At 47.8% G+C, this 22592-nt stretch overlaps 1 protein-coding gene across 1 annotated transcript; it reads left to right on the plus strand.

The window, feature by feature from the left end:
• Window positions 1-11099: 11099 nt before the first annotated feature.
• Window positions 11100-22592, plus strand: ZBTB22 (zinc finger and BTB domain containing 22). The gene is made up of 2 exons (XM_083160218.1): window positions 11100-11267; window positions 16116-22592. Exon 2 carries the CDS (start codon window positions 16143-16145, stop codon window positions 17460-17462), a length of 1320 nt encoding a protein of 439 aa, XP_083016344.1. The 5' UTR covers window positions 11100-11267; window positions 16116-16142; the 3' UTR covers window positions 17463-22592.

Here is a 22592-nt window from a genome sequence, read left to right on the forward strand (position 1 = left end):
GGGACACTGCGCGCAGTTCCCTTCCAGTACCCAGCCGCCGGAGCATCGGCTCCGGGGACCCGCCGCAGCTGGTTGCAGCTCGCGTTACGGGTCCACGGCTATATCCCCCTCGTTCCAGAGCAGAAGAGGCGCGATACGCCATGTACAGGGGGCGGCCAGAGTAGCGCGCTGGCCGGGCAGTATCGCCACAGCATCGGCGCGGTGGTGACGTCATCATTCTCCGGGCGCGGGAAGAAGTGGCTTGTGGGAGTTACTTCATCCGCACGGACGCCATCACTGAGGAGAGGTGACTGCTGCTACAGAGGTCCGCAGGCTGTTTCTACTTTCCTGCGCAGTCTTCAGTGAGCGCTGTCTTCCGAATCTACAGGGTACTGTGACGGAGGATTTTTACACACACACATTGGGAGGGTTTGTGGCTCCTCTCTCCCTGTTGACACCCAGGCCCTAGGCTTTTTCTCTCACTCTGAGAGTATTTCATTGAGGGGTGTTTAGTGTGTGTGTGTGAGTGTGAGCCTGTGTTTGTCCCTTGTGTAATTATCTGTGGGACAGCTGTGCAGTTATGGCTGGAAAGGGTACTTCTTCCAAGGCAGCTGTTAAGCTGTATGCTTGTAAGAGCTGCAAGGGGCAGTATACCCAGCACATGAAGGGTGTTTCACTTTGTGCTCCTTGTTATAATTTATCAAAGGCTGCTACGCCGGTCCTTTCCCCTCAAGCTCCACAGTCACCTGTGGATCCTATTCACAGTGTGTTAGCAAATTTAACTGCTGAATTGGTGGCCTCTAGGAAGGACAGGGAGTTGATGCAGTCTCAGCTCTCCAGCATGGCTTCAGCAGAGCCAGTTTGGGCCAAGACACTTATTTCCTCTGTGGATTCCCTATCACAGTCATTGGCAGGTACATCTCAGAGGAAGCCTCCTTCACCGGTAGCTACCAAAAGGAAGGCAGGGGTGTCTTTGTCTATCCCTCATCATTCAGATGATGATGACGGGTTAGATGTCTTAGAGGACGGTGAGTATGTAACAGCGCAGGTTCAGGATTCCCCTCAGGAGTTTTTAGATGAGGATTACGCTCAAGGTGTGGACGGCCTAATTAGAGCCGTTAGGACTACATTAAACTTAGAAGAGACAAGGGCTCCGCCTCAGGTTTCTATCTTTGGGCGTATTCAGAAGACGCCGTTGTATTTTCCAGACTCTGCAGAACTGGATAACCCGCTGTTAGATATCTGGAAGGTTCCTGACAAGAAATTTCAAATTTCTTCTCGTATTAAATCTCTCTATCCGTTTTCTCCTGAATCCAGTGAAAAATGGGAAGCTCCGCCTACTCCGGATGTTTCTCTGTCTAGGCTTTCAAAGAAGACGACTCTTACAGTTCCAGGGGCGGTCGCTCTTAAAGAGGCGCCAGACCGACGGCTAGATACTACCTTAAAAACTATCTACACAACAGCGGGGGTTTTGTTAAGACCCGCGTTGGCCTCCACCTGGGTGGCTCGGGCCATGGAGGTGTGGGCCTCTCAGCTTGTGTCTGGCTTAGAGCAGGACAGTCCTAAGGAGGATTTATTGTCCTTAGCTGAATGAATCAGGGATGCATCCACTTATATAGGGGAGGCATCTGCGGATGTGGCATCCCTGGGAGCAAAGGTTTTGGCTTCAGCTGTCGTGGCCAGGCGTTTGGTTTGGCTGCGGCCGTGGCAGGCTGAGGCTGAAATTAAGAAGGCAGTTGAAGCCCTGCCTTTTTCAGGTGATATGTTGTTCGGTTCGGAATTGGACAAGCTCATCGCGCAGGCTAAATCAGCTTTTTTTACCTTCTTCAGCTCCGGCTCCCAAGCGCCAGTTTGTGGCGCCTTCCTTTCGGGCCTTTCGTGGCTCCTCAGGTTTCAGAGGGAGATAGAGAGGAGGTTTGTCATCATTTAGAGGCCGTAGAGGAAGAGGTGCCAGAGTGGCCCCAACTGCCGCCGCCACTGCCCGCAGGCCAGATCCCAAGGCCACTGACAAGCCAGTGGCATGACGGTCTCGCAGCTCACGTGGGGGATCCCATAGTGGGCGCGCGCCTGTTGCAGTTTGTAGGAATCTGGAGGTCCCATTGCAAGGATGCATGGGTTCTGGACATCATTTCCCAAGGATACAAGCTGCAATTTACGTCGCTTCCCCCCTCAAGATTTTTTCCGATAGGTCTTCCAAGGAAAGTTGAAGAAAGACAGGCCCTGTGCGGGTCCATCCAGGGTCTTTTAGAGGCAAGAGTAGTGGTCCCGGTTCCTGCAACACAGCAGGGCAGAGGGTTTTATTCCAGCGTCTTTGTGGTGCCCAAGCCGGACAGCTCGGTGCGCCCAATTCTAAACCTAAAGGACTTAAACCTTCATGTTTGTTATCAGAGGTTCAAGATGGAATCCATTCGGTCCGTTGTGGCATCTCTAGAAAAGGGAGAATTTTTGATGTCTTTAGACATAAAAGATGCTTACCTGCACATTTCTGAGGTTTGATATAGACGATTGCCATTACCAGTTTCGGGCTCTTCCGTTTGGCCTGTCATCGGCCCCCAGAGTTTTTACGAAAATTATGGCATGCATGATTGCAGCGCTCAGACTCCAAGGAATAACAATCATTCCGTATTTGGACGATTTGCTGATCAAGGCGCCAAGTCGGGAGAAGCTGGTAGAACACGCCACGGTGACTTGCAAATTTTTGGTAGACCATGGCTGGATTCTAAATTTCAAAAAGTCACATTTGACACCGTCAAGGAAACTAAAGTTCCTGGGACTCATTATGGACACAGAAAACGAGACTGTCTCGCTTCCCATGGACAAGGTGCGAGCCATTCAAAAGATGGTGCGACACGTTTTGTCTTTGCGAAGAGTATCAGCACACACATGCACGCGGTTACTGGGAATGATGGTAGCCTCCTTCGAGGCTCTACCGTATGGGCGTTTTCACACAAGAACTTTCCAAGAAAACCTCCTGTCCCAGTGGTCGGGATCCCACTTGCAGACTCACAAGAGAATTCTTCTATCAAGGGAAGCGCGTCTGTCTCTGAACTTCTCATCTTTTGAAGGGCCGCAGCTTCAGACCCTGCACTTGGACTATTCTTATGACGGATGCCAGCCTGAGAGGTTGGGGAGCTGTGACCCAAAATTACACCTTTCAGGGTCGTTGGTCTGTTCAGGAAGCCAAGCTATCGATAAATATTCTGGAGCTCAGGGCCATCAGGCTAGCACTCCTTCAGGCCCAAGACCTGCTCAAGGGTCTGCCAATAATGGTCCAGTCGGACAATGCAACCGCGGTTGCTTATATAAACTGTCAGGGCGGGACGAAGAGCAGGGCGGCGATGAAAGAAGTCCGCCCGATTTTGCAGTGGGCAGAAGCTTATGCGTCCAATTTCACCGCAGTGTTCCTCCCGGGGGTGGAGAACTGGCAAGCAGATTACCTAAGCCGCCAGGATTTCCATCCAGGAGAATGGACCCTAAATCCGGAGGTTTTCCAACTCATCACGCGTCGGTGGGGGACTCCTCAGATCGACATGATGGCATCCAGACTAAATCACCAACTTCCTCTTTACTGTGCCAGGTCGAGAGATCCAGCAGCCTGGGCGGTGGATGCGTTGTCAATTCCTTGGAATTTCGACCTCATCTACATCTTACCTCCATTTCCCTTGTTAGCACAAGTACTCAAACGAATAAAGGGAGGGTCAGCTTCAGTGATATTAATAGCCCCGGATTGGCCGAGAAGGGCTTGGTATTCGGACTTGAAGCTTCTTCAGGCCGATGTTCCGTGGCGCCTTCCTCTCAGGGAAGACCTTCTACAGCAAGGACCGTTCGCCTACCCAGGCTTGACGCAGCTACGTTTGACGGCGTGGCTGTTGAGGCCGATTTGTTAAGGAGGCGGGGTGTCCCAGTTGCAGTAATCCCCACCATGCTCAAGACTAGAAAGGAGGTAACCTCGAAGCATTATCATCGTATTTGGAAGTCTTACGTGGCATGGTGTCAGAGGAAGAAGGTGGAGAGAGCGGTTTTTCAGCTGCCTCGCCTATTGGAATTTCTTCAGTCTGGTTTGGACAAGGGTCTTCGTTTGGGATCTATTAAGGTCCAAATTTCCGCCTTGTCTGTATTTTTCAACAGAAAATTGGCGTTTATTTCGGAAGTGCAAACATTTCTTAAAGGAGCTTTACGTTTGCAGTCTCCGTTTGTCCCACCGACTGAACCATGGGATTTGGGACTCCTGCTGGAGTTTCTCCAATCTGATTCTTTTGAACCTCTGGATTCAGTGGACATAAAATGGTTAACATGGAAGACTTTGATGCTCCTAGCGCTGGCTTCGGCCAGGAGAGTATCAGAACTGGGGGCTCTGCTATGTCGTCCTCCTTTTCTGGTTTTTCACAGAGACCGTGCAGAGCTAAGGACTCATCCTAAATTCCTTCCCAAGGTGGTTTCTTCGTTCCATGTGAACCAACCGATTGTGGTTCCGGCCCTGTCTGGGTCTTCAGGAACGTTGGATGTCGTAAGGGCATTACGCATCTATGTGGACAGAACCGCTTCTTTTCGGAAGACGGAATCTTTATTTGTTTTGTTTGGGGCAGAAAAGAAGGGATGGCCAGCGTCAAAGCAGACTCTGGCCAGGTGGTTGTGCCTTACTATTAAGGAAGCGTATGCGAGAGCCCACGTTCAGGTTCCTCCAAATATCTCTGCCCATTCTACTAGATCGGTCAGTACTTCCTGGGCGGCTGCCAGGGGGAGTGTCGTTAACGCAGGTTTGTAGAGCTGCCACGTGGGTAGGCTCCAACACCTTCGCCAAGTTTTACAAGTTTGATAGGTTTGCCAGGGAAGATTCTTCTTTCGGCAGAGCTGTCTTACAGGATCCTCAGCGCTCGCCCTCCCGGGTGTAGTGGCTTTGGTATTATCTCATACGTCAGTACTGCAGTGTCCCCTGCTGCGGTAGGAGAAACAAGGAATTTGGTACTTACCGATAATTCCCTTTCTCCGAGGCAGCAGGGGACACTGCACGCCCACCCAGCGCTTTTGTTCCTGTTCAGCAGTCCTGCTCCTGCCATGATTGTTCAGCGGTCCTGCTAGTTCTGAAGTTTTGCAGAATGTTTTACTTATCTGTTGGGTTGAATGATTGCCTGTCAGTTAGTTGGGGTGTTTATTCACTATTCTTTGTTTCTAGTCTGTGGTTCCGCTTTGCCTGTCCCCTTCCTCTCTCGGACACGTTTTTTAAGACTGGGGTCTGGAGGGAGATAGAGGGGGGAGGAGCCAGCCACAAACAAAATTTCACTTAAGTGCCGACTCCTCCCACGCACCCACTCTATCTCATACGTCAGTACTGCAGTGTCCCCTGCTGCCTCGGAGAAAGGGAATTATCGGTAAGTACCAAATTCCTTGTTTCTCTGTTCCCAAGACCATATAAAAGGGGCTGATTCAGATCCCCATTCCCCGGGTCTGAATTAGGCCCCCGTTTTCGATGGCCCTTGCTGAGGAGTTTGCACTGTTAGAGGAGGGAAGGGGGCTGGGCATCTCCATGAAAACGCTGGGCTTTCCCCTGCTTGGGGGGGAGTGGCTGAGGTCACATGACCTCAGCGTCTGCCTCCATTTCCGCCATCTGCAGGCATCTGAATGTAAGTATGGACTTTTCAGAGTGAAGGCTGGAGAAATCATTATTCGATGGTCAGCAACATCGGGCCTACAGTGTGATACGCATTGTGATACTGAGCGTTCTATTTACTGTTAATGTGCTGTCGGTGTCATCTATTTATAAATGTAATAGTATCCGTATAGCTGGGAAGACCGGTCAGGCTGGTTGGGGAGACGGCAGTAGCTTGGAGACCTGGCCAGATGTTCCTGATGATATTATCTAGTTACATAGTGATATGCACCTGCGAGATTCAGCCACCGTGCAGGTGTTATACCTATAAAGAAGACAGGCATTTTTAAAACATTATAACAAGGAATGCCAATCCCGCAGCATTTTTCAATCCAGGGCTTCCCTATTAAAAAAAATGCCAGGTGGTGCGGCAGAGGCGTTGTGCCTGAGCAAGAGAGGCTGTGTGGCCAATGAGGCGGTGAGCAGTGGGGATGAATCATGGGTCCGGGAGCAGGAAGCCGTATCACTGAGATGTACTAACATCTCAGCCACCACGGTAGGAGTGTGAACCCCCCTTCAGTGATTACCATCGAGAGCAGTGGCAATAGATGCAGCTCACACAGGGCTAACCATGCCTCTTCAGCAGCGGGAATGGGGGTGTGGCCTTACTTAGTACTGTGATTTTAGGCCACACCTCTGGCTGCAGAGCCACGCCCCCAAACTGGGGCACTCAAAAAAACATCCCTCCTTCATCCTGTCGTACGTTGGGAGATATGATGTACTATAGTTCTGAGACTTGTAGTGCAATAGAAAATTTCACATACCCGAAAGATGAAAAAAATTACGGACAGATGATTTGTCCCATTTCAAGTAGAATAAAACATAAAATAACTGCAGTGTAGGACTTTCACGCTGCGTATGTGATCCTTGACACATTAAGAGGGACCTTTTGCTGGATACTCCTACGCTGCAAAAAGCCCCACAAAAGGTGACTGGATCTACTTGTAGCGGCAGCCAGAAATACTTTGATTGGCAACTGAACTCCTCTGAAGCTTTGATTGTCCGGCTGGTAGAACTGGCCCTCAAACATTTGAGGAGTTAATGGTAATGGCGGAATGTTATGTGGACCCTGGAAAGCTGAATACAATTTTTTTTTTTAAATCTCTAACGGACACAACAATGATGTGGGATAAAAAAACTATGTTTAAATGATTTAAAAGGAAGTGCTGACTATATACCAATCTATCTGTTACAAATCACGTAACTAATCAGGTCTCAGCCAATCAATGGCTTGCTAGTCATCTGTATGGGCTTTTTTTTTTTTAAAGTTATCCGTTCCTCCCGGCTCGCGCTGTTGCCCGGCAGCCAAATTCATCCTCCCTGCCCGGCGCCCTGCTCCCGCTGTCACCCCACCACAAAAGCCTCCTCCTGCCTGGCTCGCTATGCAGCCTCCCCCTGCTGGCTCTGTATTAGCCGGCATCCCCCGCCCGCTGATGTCCCTTGCACGGCTCCCTCCTCCTGCAGCTCCCCGGGGACTGCATAGATAAATCCTTGCGATTTATCATATGCAAACCTTGGCACATCAAGTGCCTAATCGTGTGTCCCCCTCCCAGCTGCAGGGTGAAATCAGGACTGACTTGTCCCTAGGACAAGTCAGACTAATGTATGGGGGGGCCTTAAGGCTTGCAATTTGCGATGCTTCAGTTCTCCAGTCCAGTCCGCCTGGTAATTCTCCGGTCCAGTTTCTTCAGTCCTACGGTCCGGTGTGCTTGTTAATACTCCAGTACAGTTTCTTCAGTTCTCCAGTCCGCCTGGTAATTCTCCGGTCCAGTTTCTTCAGTCCTCCGGTCCAGTGTGCTTGTTAATACTCCAGCACAGTTTCTTCAGTTCTCCAGTCCAGTCTACCTGGTAATTCTACGGTCCAGTTTCTTCAGTCCTCTAATCCAGTGTGCTTATTAATACTCCAGTACAGTTTCTTCAGTTCTCCAGTCCAGTTCACCTGGTAATTCTCCGGTCCAGTTTCTTCAGTCTTCAGATCTCCAGTCCAGTTCACCTGGTAATTCTCCAGTTCCAGTCCAGTTTCTTCAGTTCTCTGGTCCAGTCTGCCGGTCATTCTTCGGCTTGGTCCGCTGGTGATTCTCCGGTCCAATATATTCCTCAGTCTTAAATGCTTCAGTCCACCCCGTACTTCTCCACTCTGGAAAATTCTTCAGTTCTTTGTTATTCAATTTATTTGAAGATACTGACTAGTTGGAGAACCCAGGCAGGGGTCACGACCTGCACATCGAGCCCAGCAAAGACCATACCTCCTGAAGAAAACCCTGTCAGTTGTTATATTCTGCACCCCTGCTTTGGGTCACGACAACCTCCTTCACTAGTACCCAGTGTTCCTGTAATTTAGGTCAAGCACAACAATAAACCCACAATACTACTCATCCATAGCACTAAACCTGTAGGTAACCAGGACCCTCAGCCAGATCAACACAAAAAAACACTCCCATCACACCAGTATAGTTATAAAAGGACTTATCGCATTCTTTAGGCTTAACGGGTTGTGGTAAAATGAGAGATGGAGGACATATTGTGCCTGTGGGTTATAGAGAAGTCAAACCGTGAGTGGAATAATCTGATTGTGCTGTTGCCCAAGCCTCCGGGGGCTAAAAGGTTTTGTAATGATATTAGGAAATACAATCATGCAATCACTTGACTTTTGGAAACTGTTTTGTTGCATACCTATGCTTCTGAAACAGGGTTGGGTGCAGTCCTTTTCCCAAGAGGTAATTGGTGAGGCAAAGACTATATTTAACCCAGACACCATTACCCAGAGAGAGCATATACTCAACAGTAGAACAAGAGTGTTCGGCAATAACATTGGCGGTAGAGTCCCTAAGGTACTATCAGTGAAGGAAAGAGTTCTGGTGGATCATGCACCTTTACAGTGGATGCACAGTAACAAAGAGGTGATTGGCTCTCCATTGTTTTTTTTGGCTCTACAGCCGTTCAAATTTGAGGTACAACATTATTTAATTTAATGCAGATGCTCTCTCAAGGAAATGTATGAATACTGATCGTCCATTCGACCCTGTGGTGAAGCTAGGGGAGAGCAAAGAAGAATGTATCTGGAAGGAGGTGGAGAAAAGGTGTGTTCCCAGAAGGGTAGTAAAGGCGAACTCATGCCTTCATCTGAAGATCTTAGATTCACCAGGATGGCTGAAGCTAAGGGGGGGGGGATACAGAACAACAGGTTGTGCTTGGAAACGATCCAGGCCAGGTACTCGGTGTGGTCAAGTCTAAAGGTGCGTACACACGGGCATAAAATTGCTGGCAACATTGCCAGTGATTGGAGTGTGCACCGGCGATAAATCGTCGGTTGCGTGCTCCCGTATTCAGCCCCCTAATGGTCGTTGGTTGGAGGAGCATTCTCCTCTGACCAGCGACTTCCCCTGCCTCTTCCCCCGGCAGTGTGTCATTTTCATCAGCGGCCATCTCTGGTTGCAGATGAAAACGGGAAAATATGATTGCTGAGCAATATATTGCTAGCCAGCAATCATATTGCTCTGTGTGTACACAGCTTAATGAAACCGCAAGTCTGATTGCAGACACCTGTCATTCTGCTTTTATGGGGGCTTCAGAGACAAGATACTCCTGGTGTAGGCCAGGGGGTGGTTACTGTTAGGGGTCCTCTAACTTTGTGTTCTCTGGATGATTTACCTTTTTGTCCATATCATTTTCTTTGATGTGTACCAGGTAGAGGGACTTCTTGAGCGAGCCAGCTCCTATTGTACAATATATAGACTATTGGTGGGTACACACCTACAGATTTTCTGTCCAATCTTGTGGGAACAAAAATCTGGAAATGTATGGAAGCATATAATAATCAACCAAAAACTTCCAAAATGCATGAAAACGGACAAAAACAATTGTCCTTAAAAAGTTATTAAATCTAATGGATATAACCAATTTGTCTGAATGACCATTGTCTGTTTTCCAGTGTTTGAAAGCAAATTTAATTCTCATATGCTCCAATCCATTAGCAAGTTTTTCTTCCCACCAGATAAATTAGAAAGCTAAATCGGTACTTGTTTCCTAGCGATTTTAATTGTATCCATCTGGTCCTAAAAAATCACGTAGATCGCATCGCATGCAACCAAATCGCATGCGATGCGATCGACGCGATTTTTACATTGGAACCAATGTAAAATGGTCCCTGAGACCCGATTTTACATTGGGCCCAATGTTAAATGCCCCCGAGACCCCAATTTCCATTGTATACCCACCCTAATGGGTCAAATGTCTCCCCATTGTTAACACCACCCCACGATGAATGCCAACCCGAAGCGTGGCGAGCGCAGCGAGCCCACGAGGGGCAGCGGTATGCGTCCTCCGACCTTTTCATACCCCCACTATCCACGTCGGCGTGGAGTTGATTTTATAAAGTGTGGCGAGCCCGCCAGGGGACACATTACTTCACAGGTATTACGCGTCCCCTTGCGGGGCTTGCTTCGCTGGCCACGCTTCGGGCTCAGTGGCTCGCTGCGCTCGCCACACTATATAAAATCAACTCTGCGCCGACGTGGATAGTGGGGGTATGAAAAGGTGGGAGGACACGTACCGTCACCGCTCGCCACACTTCGGGTTGGCATTCATTCGTGGGGTGGCGTTAACAGTGGGGGGGGGGGGGGCATTTTACATACAAATTACCCATCAGGGTGGGTATACAATAAAAAAAATCGGGTACATTGGCCCATTTAACATTGTTCCCTATGTAAAATCGGGTCCATCACATTGGTCGCATTGTATGCCATTATAATGGCATACAATGGACCCGATTTTACATAGGAATTTAACATTGAGTACAATGCATTCAATGTTAAAACGCGTCGGTCGCATCGCATGCCATTATAATGGCAAGCGATGGACCGATTTTCTAATTGTCGGGAAAAGGCTAAAAAATAGCCCAAAATCGCGTCGGTCGGGTCCATCGCATACCTTAACTTAAGGTATGCGATGACCCACGATGGGCGCCGTGATAGGAAACAAGTACCGCTAAATCTTTAGGTGTGTACCCAGCTTAAAGCCTAGGTCACCTCTGCCCTAGGCTGGGTATCATATGTTGTCAATTATAATGTCAATGTTGACCTTGTTGACATTTATCATGTAGGCTGTGATGAAATGTTGACATATTATTCCTTGGGGCCCTATGGACTGTACTGTATTCCACTGGCGCACAAGGTGTTATAGCTCATACAGGATTATATAGTGTAGAGCCCTACAGGGCAGGTACCTCACACACAGCGAGGGAGCCATAAAGCTGCTCATATACATGTACAGTATGTCTTTCAGTATCCACACAACAAAGCCCTCTATTGAGCTCGCCAGCCAATCGATGCACAGGATAGCCTTGAACCCGCCCCTCTCTCTTCGGCGGACAGCTCCCTGCTCCAATCACGCCCGGCGCTCCGGCCCAGCAGACGAGGTCGCCAGAAACAAGAATGGGCGCGTCCTACAGGCCGCACGGACCAACCTGCGGCGGCGACTCATGTGACGTCACTCTTAAAGGCGAAATCATTTTCGTCGGTCGGCTTCGGCTCCCACAGGCAAAATCCAGTGCGCCTGCGCGCCTTTAACGTAGGGGGGCGGAGCCTGAGGAGGCCTGAGACACAGAGGGTGTTAAAGAGGCAGCAAGAGAGAACATCCTGGGGTGAGATGATGTTAAACTGCTGTGTGCGGGCGTCAGAATGCTGGGAGCAGGGGGTGGGCGTGTGGCCCCTCAGGGGCCCGGGATGGGGGGCTCTCACAGGTGGTGTGAGAGTGCTTACATCTCTTGTATACTGTCTGCAGGCACTGTGCCGGGTGTATATGGGGCTGCAGCACAGGTATAGCCAGCAGCAAGCACCTCTGTCTGTCATATTATCTATCTATCTATCTATCTATCTATCTATCTATCTATCTGTGTGTGTCTATATATATATATATATATGTGTGTGTGTGTGTGTTTCTGTCATATTTATCTGTGTGTGCATCTGTCTATCTATATGTGTGTCTATCTATCTATCTATCTATCTATCTATCTATCTATCTATCTGTGTGTATCTGTCTGTCTATCATATCTATCTATATCTCTGATAGGGGGATACGGTCATTAGGTCAACATGGGTGTAGGTCGACATGTCATTAGGTTGACACAAGCATTAGGTCAGCATAGGCAAGGTGGACATGGCGTTTTTCATGCCCTACCACCCACTAGGGCGTGGTGGGAGAATAAAATAGTGTGCCCGAAGCATGGCGAGCATATCGGTGCTACGGTTCAGTGTCCATGTCGACTGTGTCGAAATTCGGTAAAAAAACAGTGAAAACCCCCATGTCAACCTTTTGACTAATGCTTGTGTCGACCTAGACCCGTGTCGACCTTTCTGCATGCTGACCTAATGGTGTCGACCATTCTCTTGTCAACCTAATGATCCATACCCTCTGATAGATTACTCGCGGGTGCACACTAGACAACATGTATGATTTAGTTCAGATCCGTGTTTAAACTATGTATCACATTGTTTGTATCCTGCTGCAGAGCACATGGTTTGTAAACACTGCTGCATAAACATACTATTTACAAAACATGTAGGGTGACAGGACCCTGGGGTGTTGCTGTTGCTGGCAGTGGGGAGGGGATGACACAGAGGGCCCTGCTCGTGAGAGCTTACATTCAACTCAAAAGTCAGCACACTTTCTACTGCATGTTGAACAGATCGAACACAATGGGGGAAATTTACTAAAGGAAATTTGTAAAAAATAGGTGTATTTGTATCCAGAAATACACTTATTTTTGACATTTACTATCCCAAAAATACGGCAATTCGTAGTAGTATTGATGTGCTATCAATACGAATACGAATTGCCGTATTTTCGTGATAGTAAATGTCAAAAATAAGTGTATTTCTGGATACAAATACACCTATTTTTTACAAATTTCCTTTAGTAAATTTCCCAATGTATAATGCACATAAGTGGTCGCGGAACAGGGGTAAAAATGAAATTCCTGTGGGTAATGGACGGTCGCGCTGCCGAGACACAGCCGGACATGCATATGAATCTATATACATGCCTGGCTGTGTGTTGGCACATAGAATCTATATATTGATTCTATATGCATGCCTATCTGTGTGTGTTACACTACTGTAGTGTATAAGGATCTTGTGTATAACAACCTGCCCTGCGTGATGCCCCTGGTCCCGCCTCCAAGTCCGCCCACTTCTTCTGGTTAGTTCTTCAGACTAGTTGCTGCGCCATCTCGGTTGCACACAGTCTGTACTGCCGCTGCGGCGCTGAGTTTCTTTGCCCGGTTATAGGCTCCTGTCAGGGTTTACCCATCTCTAGTCTAGGGGAAACATTGCACAGACTGTCACTATATCATCCTGTAATACTGACACCAATAGTTGCCTGGATGTCACATTATCAATGGCTATACCACACACAGCCTGGCAGCCAGAGATTATGATGATTGCCATGTATGTTCCGCACACAGCCTGGCAGCCATGGTGATGATGATTGCCATGTATGTACCGCACACAGCCATACATGGTAGTCATCATCATCATCATCAATGGCTATACCACACACAGCCTGGCAGCCATTGATGATGATGATTGCCATGTATGTACCACACACAGCCATACATGGTAGTCATCCTCATCATCAATGGCTGCCAGGCTGTGTACCCTACTAACAGGATATATCATCAATTTCTGGGGATACAGTGTGTACAAATCAAGGGGGTAAAATCAGCTTAGCTAAATATATTTTAGGGTAAAAGGTAAAGAAGGGTGTGGTATAGGGTACCGACAGTCATTAGCCCGACGTCGGGATCCCGGCTACGCTCACCACCTATTCTATTCTCCCTCTATGGGAGAATAGCGAGTGGCCATCAGGCACCCGTCTGTCACTGTTTTGACAGTCGGGATCCCGACGTCGGGTAAATGACTGTCGGGATCCTGACTGTCGGGATCGCGTCCGGCACCCGTAAAGAATGTTGGGAGATTAGACTTGGCACATGCACAGTGTGTAGTACCCCCTTATCTTGTTGTGGTTATACACCATAACCTGTAAATTGCATTATATGTGTAACAGGGGGAAAGACCCGAGGCGCGGTGCAGGAATTTAGTGCAATGATTGTGCGAATGCTTATACCTGATATAATCAATAAAAAATCATCAAGATTTTTTTTTTTCTTACTTCTTCATACTTTACTATCCCCGCTTGGGAACTGTAAACCACGCCACTCTAACAAGGCGCCAGTCCCAAAGCATAGCGGTAGACGAATCCATGAGCTCATGTGCCGAAAATAAAAATAGAAATTCATGTCGTCCGATCCGTGCCTGTCTTTTCTTATGTCAACTTTTTTCTAGTGTTGACCTTGTTGCACGTTGATCTAGACCAGGCATGTCCAACGTTGGCCCTCCAGATGTTTTGAAACTACACATCCCAGCATGCTTTGCAATAGTTTTAGCATTCTCTAATAGCAAAACTGTGGCAACGCATGCTGGGATGTGTAGTTTCAAAACATCTGGAGGGCCAACGTTGGACATGCCTGATCTAGACATTGTCGACCTAATATACCACCCCCGTTACAGGGCGAGCTGAGCCCCAGGTTCCGGAGCCTTGATCTGTATGACATCTTTATGTTCCCTAGTCACATCCTTACCATTCGGATTGAGGTTTTTATATATTTGGAACTTGTTTTAATCAGAGTAATATACAGGTCTCTTATCCAAAATGCTCAGGACCACGAGAATTTTGGATAAGGGATATTTACGGTTTTTGGAATAATTTAGTTTTTTAATACTTACCTGGTCCCCTGGTGGTGCTCCGATGGTCCCACGACGTCCACGGAGGCCGTTGCGGGTGCACCTGTGACGGCACCGGCACCCTCGCGCAATGCACTCCTGGGACCGCTGAAGAGGCCTCCGTGGACATCAGGGGACTTGTTAAATATGAAAAAAAGGGCATGGGGGAAAAAAAAGATTTTTGGAATATTTCAGATAATAGATATAGGGATACGGTAGACTCGATCTGTACTGAGAAAACTTTTTTAAAGTTTTGGATTTTAATTTTTGTTTTACTTATTCATTGAAATTTATAACACTCCTCTTGTGTCCATATGAAGCGATTAAGGGGAAAGACACCAACCAATGGAAGAGATTGTTCTTATCATTTATTGATGCGGGATGCCAGATGAACTTGGAAGTTTTTTTTAAAGGGGCAATCAGTCACAAGGCAAAACCATGTTTTGTAATGATGACCCCTTAAAAAAAAAAAAAAGGTACTTGTTTCCTAGCACGGCCACAATCGTGTGGATCGTGTACCTTTAAGTTAAGGTACACGATCCACACAATGGACCCGATTTCCTTTGAAATCAGGTCCATTTTGCCGGCAAAGGTACAAAATTGGGGGCATCGCATCGGTCGGGACCATTAACATTGGTCCCGACGCGATGCCCCCGATTTTGCCATAGGCTTCAATGTTAAAATATTTTTTAACATTGAAATCGTGAGCATCACGTCGGTCTTGTGCCATTATAATGGCACAAGATGAGATGGACTTGATTAAGTCCATCTCACATTGAAAAAAATGTGAAATGGGCCAATATGACCCATTTCACATTATAGATGTCCCCGTCGTCACCCCACAATAGACGCCAACCCGAAGCGTGGCGAGCGGCGGCGGTGCGCGTCCTCCAACCTTTTCATTCCCCTACTATCCATGTCGGCGTGGAGTTGAGAATATATAGTGTGGCGAGTGCAGCGAGCCACCGAGCCCGAAGCGTGGCAAGGGGAAGCGTATAACTTCACAGGTATACGCATCCGCTCGCCACGCTTTGGGCTCGGTGGCTCGCTGCGCTCGCCACACTATATATTCTCAACTCCACGCCGACGTGGATAGTAGGGGAATGAAAAGGTCGGAGGACGCGCACCGTCGCCCCTCGCGGGCTCGCTGCGCTCGCCACGCTTCGGGTTGGCGTCTATCGTGGGGTGGGGTTTAAGTCGTAAAATTTGGGGGTCTAGGGAATATTTTACATTGAATCCAATGTAAAATCGGGTCCCAGGGACCCGATTTACATTTGATTCAATCAAAAAATCGGGTCGGTCGCGTCGATCGCATCGCATGCGACCAAATCGCATGCGATGCGATGCGATCGACGCGATTTTTCCGACACGACCACCCCGATGTAAATTTTTAATGATGATTTATTCTGTATAAGAATTGACAGGAATTACACTAAGGGGGTGTTCAGGTTAGTTTGCAAAAGCAAACTTCTTTATTGGACAAAACCATGTGCACTGCAGGTGGTGCTGATGTACAGATTGAGCGCCTGTCACTCTGTGGCTGCTTGTACGTGACGTCTGTTGCAGATCTGAGACACCTCTATGGTTACACACAAGTTATTCCATCTGCCGTAGGACTTACCCTGCTTCAGGCCTAGTGCGGATTTTGAATTTAATATTTTTATTTGTGCGTACAAGTCACTAATATGACATCTCTCTTGGTCCTTCAGGTGCTTCCCCACTCTTTCTGAGTTACCATGGACAACGGTGGCCCTCTCATCCATGTGGACTTTCCAGACGTGGCCAGTTCTCTCCTTGAAAGTCTCAACCAGCAACGCGTGGAAGGGAAGCTCTGCGACGTGTCCATCCACGCTCAAGGTCGGGTTTTCCGCGCCCATCGCGCAGTGCTGGCTGCCTCTTCCCCATACTTCCATGACCAGGTGCTCCTGAAAGGAATGAGCTGCGTGGCCTTGCCCGGTGTGGTAGATCCAGGGGCATTCGAGGCCGTGCTGTGTGCTGCCTACACGGGACGCCTGACTATGCTGGCTGACGAAATTGTCAATTACCTGACGGTGGGGAGCGTGCTCCAAATGTGGCACGTAGTGGATAAGTGCTCTGAGCTTCTGAAGGAGTCTCGAGGTAGCAGCAGCAGCTCCATCAGCGGAGAAGGAGCGGGGAGCAGTAGTGGCCCCACCCCGCAGAGACCTCACTCGGGGAGAGCCAGCGAGAACCAGTCACCGAGCAGTAGCAACTACTTCAGTCCACGTGAAGTCCCACCAGAGCCTTGCGCTGAGAGGAGCAGGAGGAGGAGTGATGTCGCTAGTGAGGCCGCAGAAGAAGTCAGTGGTGAAGAAGATCAAAGTGGTGGTGAGGTCTCTGTCGCCAGCTTCTCCAGCTACAGGCGGCCCAGCATCGTGCCGCAGAGACACTGGGTGTACGTGAAAAAAGAGCGACCTCACCAGGGTCTGCTGCTAACGTGTGAAGGCGAGGAGGAAGAGGACGATGAAGAGCTTGAGGAAGATGAAGAGAAAGACCAGTTGAGTATTAGTGACGTCCGCACTCTCAATGCCCCGGAGGAACAGGTGAATTTCTGCGAGCCTTCGGATGGAATGCCTTACGAGGAAGGATCGGGCAGTGGCTCTGGATACCCACAGGGCCCCCCGCTCCTGCCCCTGGATATGCAAGGAAATCAGCTGCTAGTGTTGCCCTCGGGTCACGGCGCAGCTGGTCAAGGTGGGTCAGGGACGAGCCAGGGGGAAGGCGGCAAAATATTCCTGTGCCACTGCGGGAAAGCATTCTCGCACAAGAGCATGCGCGACCGTCACGTCAATATGCATCTCAACTTACGACCCTTCGACTGCCCCGTGTGCGGGAAAAAGTTCAAGATGAAGCACCACCTGACAGAGCACATGAAGACGCACACCGGGGTGAAGCCGTACGAATGTGAAGTGTGTGCCAAGAAGTTTATGTGGAGAGACAGCTTCATGAGGCATCGCGGACACTGTGAGAGGCGGCACAGGGCAGTAGCGGGAGGAGGAGGAGCTGGGCAGGGGATTAGCGAGTCACCGTCTGTGTAACACAGGCTTGGGGCAGTGAGTGGAGGCATCGGGGTGGGTAGTTGGAAAACATTTCCTGAAGTGCGAGGGACCTGAATATGAGAAAGATGGGGTGCAGGATACTTACATTCCTACTGCATAAACTGACGTTAACGTAGCAGATGCAGGACTAGAGGAAAGAGGCTCCAAGTACCTGTGACCTCACTAGACTCTCAATGTTGCACTTTGGGATGGACAGCAGAAGCCAAATGGAAGAGATGTTTTCACCGGTCACCTATTTTGTGCAATGATTGCCTCCTTCCGTCACGGAAACAGCAATATAACAACCCTGCTACTACTTGCCGGATCTCATTTTTCTTTTGGCCTTTTAGACCTTCATACCCACCAAGACACAAACTGCCCCCCCCCCCTTTAACCCCCTCCAGGTTACGACTTTAACTCTTGAATTTTTGCACCGCTGCCGCGATGACGGAATGCCCACCTTGCGCCTCACGTACTGTAATGCCCCACACTGTCACTGAACATGTATTTATATGATATTGGCCAGACGCTAGAGGTCCCTGTATTATGATGGGAATCAGGCACTTGCCACATATTGGGACAGAAACATGAATATTGTACAGTATTTTCAGTATGTGGACTAGATGTGCGCACACTACAGCTCTCCCAAACCCCCCCCCCCCCCCCCCCCCCCGATCCCACGTGCAATGTTCTCCTATTGCCGCAATGGGGAAGTATTACTACAAACTGTCGCGTAGGAAGAAGGAAAGGGTCAGTAATTGACTTCAAAAGGATGTTCTCGTTAGTCACTTTTAAATGGGTGTTTTTATTTCATTTACAGTGTATGCCTTAGATGATTCTGGCAGTCCGACGGTTCGTTCAAATTTGTTGTGAGACACACGTAAGGAAAAAACACACAATCACAGTAACAGGTCAAAAACACACCGGAGGAATTACACTTTTATAGAATTGCTGCGTCATTTCTAAATCTATCTTATACTTAAAAATGGGCTTTTCTGGATCTTAGAACCCTGATCCAGCAGTGCCCATATCCGTGCTCTTATGAATTGTCTACTTTTACAAGCTAGTAAGTACGTTTTATTTATATAGCACGCTTTCTCCAACAGGACTCAGATATCAAAAACGAATCAATATCCCGTAGCGTGCATACATGGAAATCCAGAACCGGCTATTAACATAGGCAAACGGGATGGATTTAATATACCGGCAGTCAGGATCTTGACTGCCGGGATCCCAACTGTCGGGAAATCATACTGGACCAAGGCAAATTGGCCAACTGCCTTGGGGCATGCATTCTAAGCCTAGGGCCGGCTCAGCTAGACTGATTTGCTGGTAGGCACACAGCACCAGTGGCTCTGGTTGCCTACCATGACCGTAAGTGGGGGCAATGGCGGGCAGTAACAAAAATGGCCACTGGTCCTGGGAGTTCCAATACTCTTGCTCGCACAGGACACCAAAGTGAGTATTGGTTGGGTGTTGCTGGCTGGTGATGGGTGCTGTGCTCGGCAAGGGGTGCTGGGTCAGAGGCGGAACTAGCGTTGGCCAAAATCTCGCCTAGGGCATCAAATTGGTTAAATTGGCTCAGTGGATTTCCCGCAACTTGACCTGTTGGAATGAGGCCGAATAAGGCCTACATACTGTAGGCTAACATAGGCTGCAGAAAGAGCAACATTACCGTAACTGACACCTTTAGAACTGAAGGACCATTGTCTGCAATGGAAGCAGCCATTATATATAAATATACAGATGTGATTTCCAATATTACAGAGAATGCTGCTTATTCGCGGGTCTAACGTGGCGTCCTTGAGCTACATGGTACATTCCCGTTTTGTCCGGGCCCACAAAATGGCTGCCCCAGTGTGTGTTTAGGTGAGGGAAGCACACTAAAGGTTACACACAGTACTTTTTATATAATGGTTGTTGCCTTTAAATTACTTGGTAATTTTAATTTATAAGCTAAGCATACATTGTTTCACTGTATCGAAGTTTGACTACATTGTTGCTGAATTGCCTACCTGCCCTTTTCAGCATCCATTTTAGTAAGTATTAATTAACAACGTGTCGGTGACAAGTCCGGGCAAAGACCCTGCGTACCATTGGCCATCACTGGCACTACCTGGCGGGTCCATAGGATATACTGGTGTGTGCTGGGCAAGCATATTATGTATATACTACAAATTAACTGGAAATGCATCGTGTGTACAGATGTGTAGACTCGTCTAATTTCTTGGTGTTGCCCATAGCAACAAATCTAGCTATACATGAGAACTGGAACCTGATTGGTTGCTATGAATAAGACTTCCAGGTTACCTAAATGTTGAATTTGTACAGATGGACGGGAAGATTGATTCTTTTTGTCAGGTTAATGCAGTATTTTATTATTTTTATAATGTCTAATGTATACATAATGTAATGTCCATGACAAACAGCTGCCAGGAGACCCCTAACCAGTGGGGTATTTATAATAGATAAATTGTGCGCCATTTATTAATACCCCCTCCAAAGTCCCTCAATGAGGGCAGCAGCACTGCCAGTATCACCAACAAAATGGCCGTTGTGCACATGCTCAGTAGCGTCTGAGACCTCTAGTGCTCAGAGTCTACTGCGCTGTACAGTGTGGTGCTGTGGCCGGGAGAGAGGGTGGGGCCTAAGTTGGGGAGGCTGCAAACAGGCCCTCCTCTCTTAAAACACCCCAACCCATAATATATCCTGTCCGTGGCTTGTCTTGTAACGTGTTTCTCATGCACGGCTGTTTGCTTTCCCAGGGTTTATAGGGTACATAAAAGCAAATGAATCTCAGAATTGTGTAAGGGAAAGGGGTAAAGGTGCCCTAGGGCGATATACATGCGATCAGGTCATCTTTTTTTTTTGTCACTGTGATTGCAGTAATCAATCGCATTAAAAGCATCCACATCGCATGCATTTGACAGCCGGTCCGATGCGGGCACATGGCACCACAGCCTGTGAGTCGCACCGGTTGCAGAATAGATCTGTCAGATCGCAGGAAGGCTACACAGCATACGGGACCCTCGAGAGGGGAACGCAGGTGAATTTTCCCCTCAGAGAAGTCGCTCTAATGCATGCCTAGTATAAGATTAGGGCGGCTGCACTGGTCCAGTCACACTGCTGATCAGTGAGGTCATGGGGTCACTTGGGATTACTGTAATATCACATGAGAACATTTCTGAGGATTAACTAAAATGACATGAGGCCATAGGTCGTGTAATTACGCAAGGGAATTCCCTTCGTACAATGTAACCTATTCCCATATTTTGTGTCCGCTGTCCATGGCAGATTGAAGTGATTATCGCTGCTGCTTCCGGCAGTCTCAGGACCTGGGCCGGGAGTTAAGTCGTCGTCCCGTCCCCCCCCCCCCCATACACTAGGCCTAAGGTCAATTCGGACCTGAATTCCCTGGCAGCTGCTCGGGAGGGCACGCATACGATTTGGCAATTGAGGTGCCATTTTTTACATGTGATAAATGGCACACGATTTATCGCATGTAACTCCCAGGGAGCTGCAGGTGGGGGAACAACAAGAGCCTAGCGTGGGAGCCTGGCTGCAGGTGAATACATAAAAAACCCATACAAATTAATGGGCAGCCACTGATTGGCTGAGAGAGCTCTCAGCCAATCAGCGGCCGCCTATACATTTGTATGTTTTTTCTTTTTGATTCACCCAGCTGTCGCTGTTTCCCCCGCATAAGATTTATCTTCTGTACAACACGTATGATCTGCGATCCAATGAGCATGAGGCCGCGATTTGGGACGATTTCACGCAGTTTCTCAGCCAGATCCGCTGGAATCGTGTGAAATGGGGCCAAAATCGCATAGTGTATGGGGGACTTTACTCTTATTACATCTGCGTGATATTGACCAATGGTCCTGTGAATACAGCCCTAGTTTAATGATAATTATACCAGTAGCATCACATGTCTCTGGTACGTTCCCTGGTGTTATGGGGCCCCATACAATCCTCCAGTCGACTAGGATGCACCCATAGATTTCTGATATTATACTGGGATTCGCAGAACCAAAGATCCGATCTGCAAATCATAAAAGTGCCCATCTTACTAGTAACCAAACTATTTAAGTATATATATATATATATATGACTTTTTATTGTTGTTCGCCTACTATCTGTACGATTAGATTATTTATGCATTCTGTGATACTACATCATAGCAACCAATCACAATCCAGCTAGAATGTACTAATTAAATGGCAGCTAGATTCTGATTGGGTGCTAGGGCCGCACCCCCGCTTGACCTCTTTAAAAGCTTTGATTAATGTTATTTGTTAATGTATGAACTGCGACTAGAGTCTTCGCTGTAGAACAGTTGGCAACCCACAAAGTGCCTAACACCGATATACAGTGTGGACAGGCGCTACGGGTGGGGTATTGGGATATCGCATTGGGACATTATCTACGCCATTGCTTTCATTTTTAGAAAACCGTTGAAGAAGTTCCTTAAGAAGCGGCTTCCGTCTGTACTAAACTAGGCGCAGGAATAAAACACAGAGAACAGCCCCAAATTTTATTCCTACATTATTCATACTTGTATACCAATCTGTTTGTATATGTCTACACTATCCGCACAATGGTACCGTATACTTACACAATATAATTACAGCTATATATTACTATAGTATACTTGGTTGTAGCAGTAGGTGTGAGTAGATGTGTGTGTGACTATGTATATAGTTTTTTTTTTTTTTTACACACACACATATATGTATTTATATAATATTGTGTCTCCTAGAGACGCAAAACTATTTATAAGTGTAAGTAGACTGAAATATGGTACGGTTATAAGTATACGCCAATTGAATGAACGGCCATATCTGTTAGTATCGGTATACACACATATAAATCCACATTTAGTCACTTTGGTGTGTGTGTGTGTGTACAGGAGTCTGAGTATAGATGACTTGTGTATATATACAGTACTAACAAAGTCAGGAACACTATTGTGTATACATCATTGTACGAGCGTGTGTACATATTCCGTATGTAACTAAGCACTCTTCCCATTTTTTTCTATGCCATAATTTATTGTAGTGAGGGGCGTGAGCCTCGTTAAGGTGACTAATTACTGTTGGCTTGTAGAATAAAGTGCATTTACCTGAA

The sequence above is a fragment of the Crinia signifera genome, chromosome 9 (genome assembly GCF_055691185.1).
Source record: "Crinia signifera chromosome 9, ASM5569118v1, whole genome shotgun sequence".
Lineage (NCBI taxonomy): Eukaryota > Metazoa > Chordata > Amphibia > Anura > Myobatrachidae > Crinia > Crinia signifera.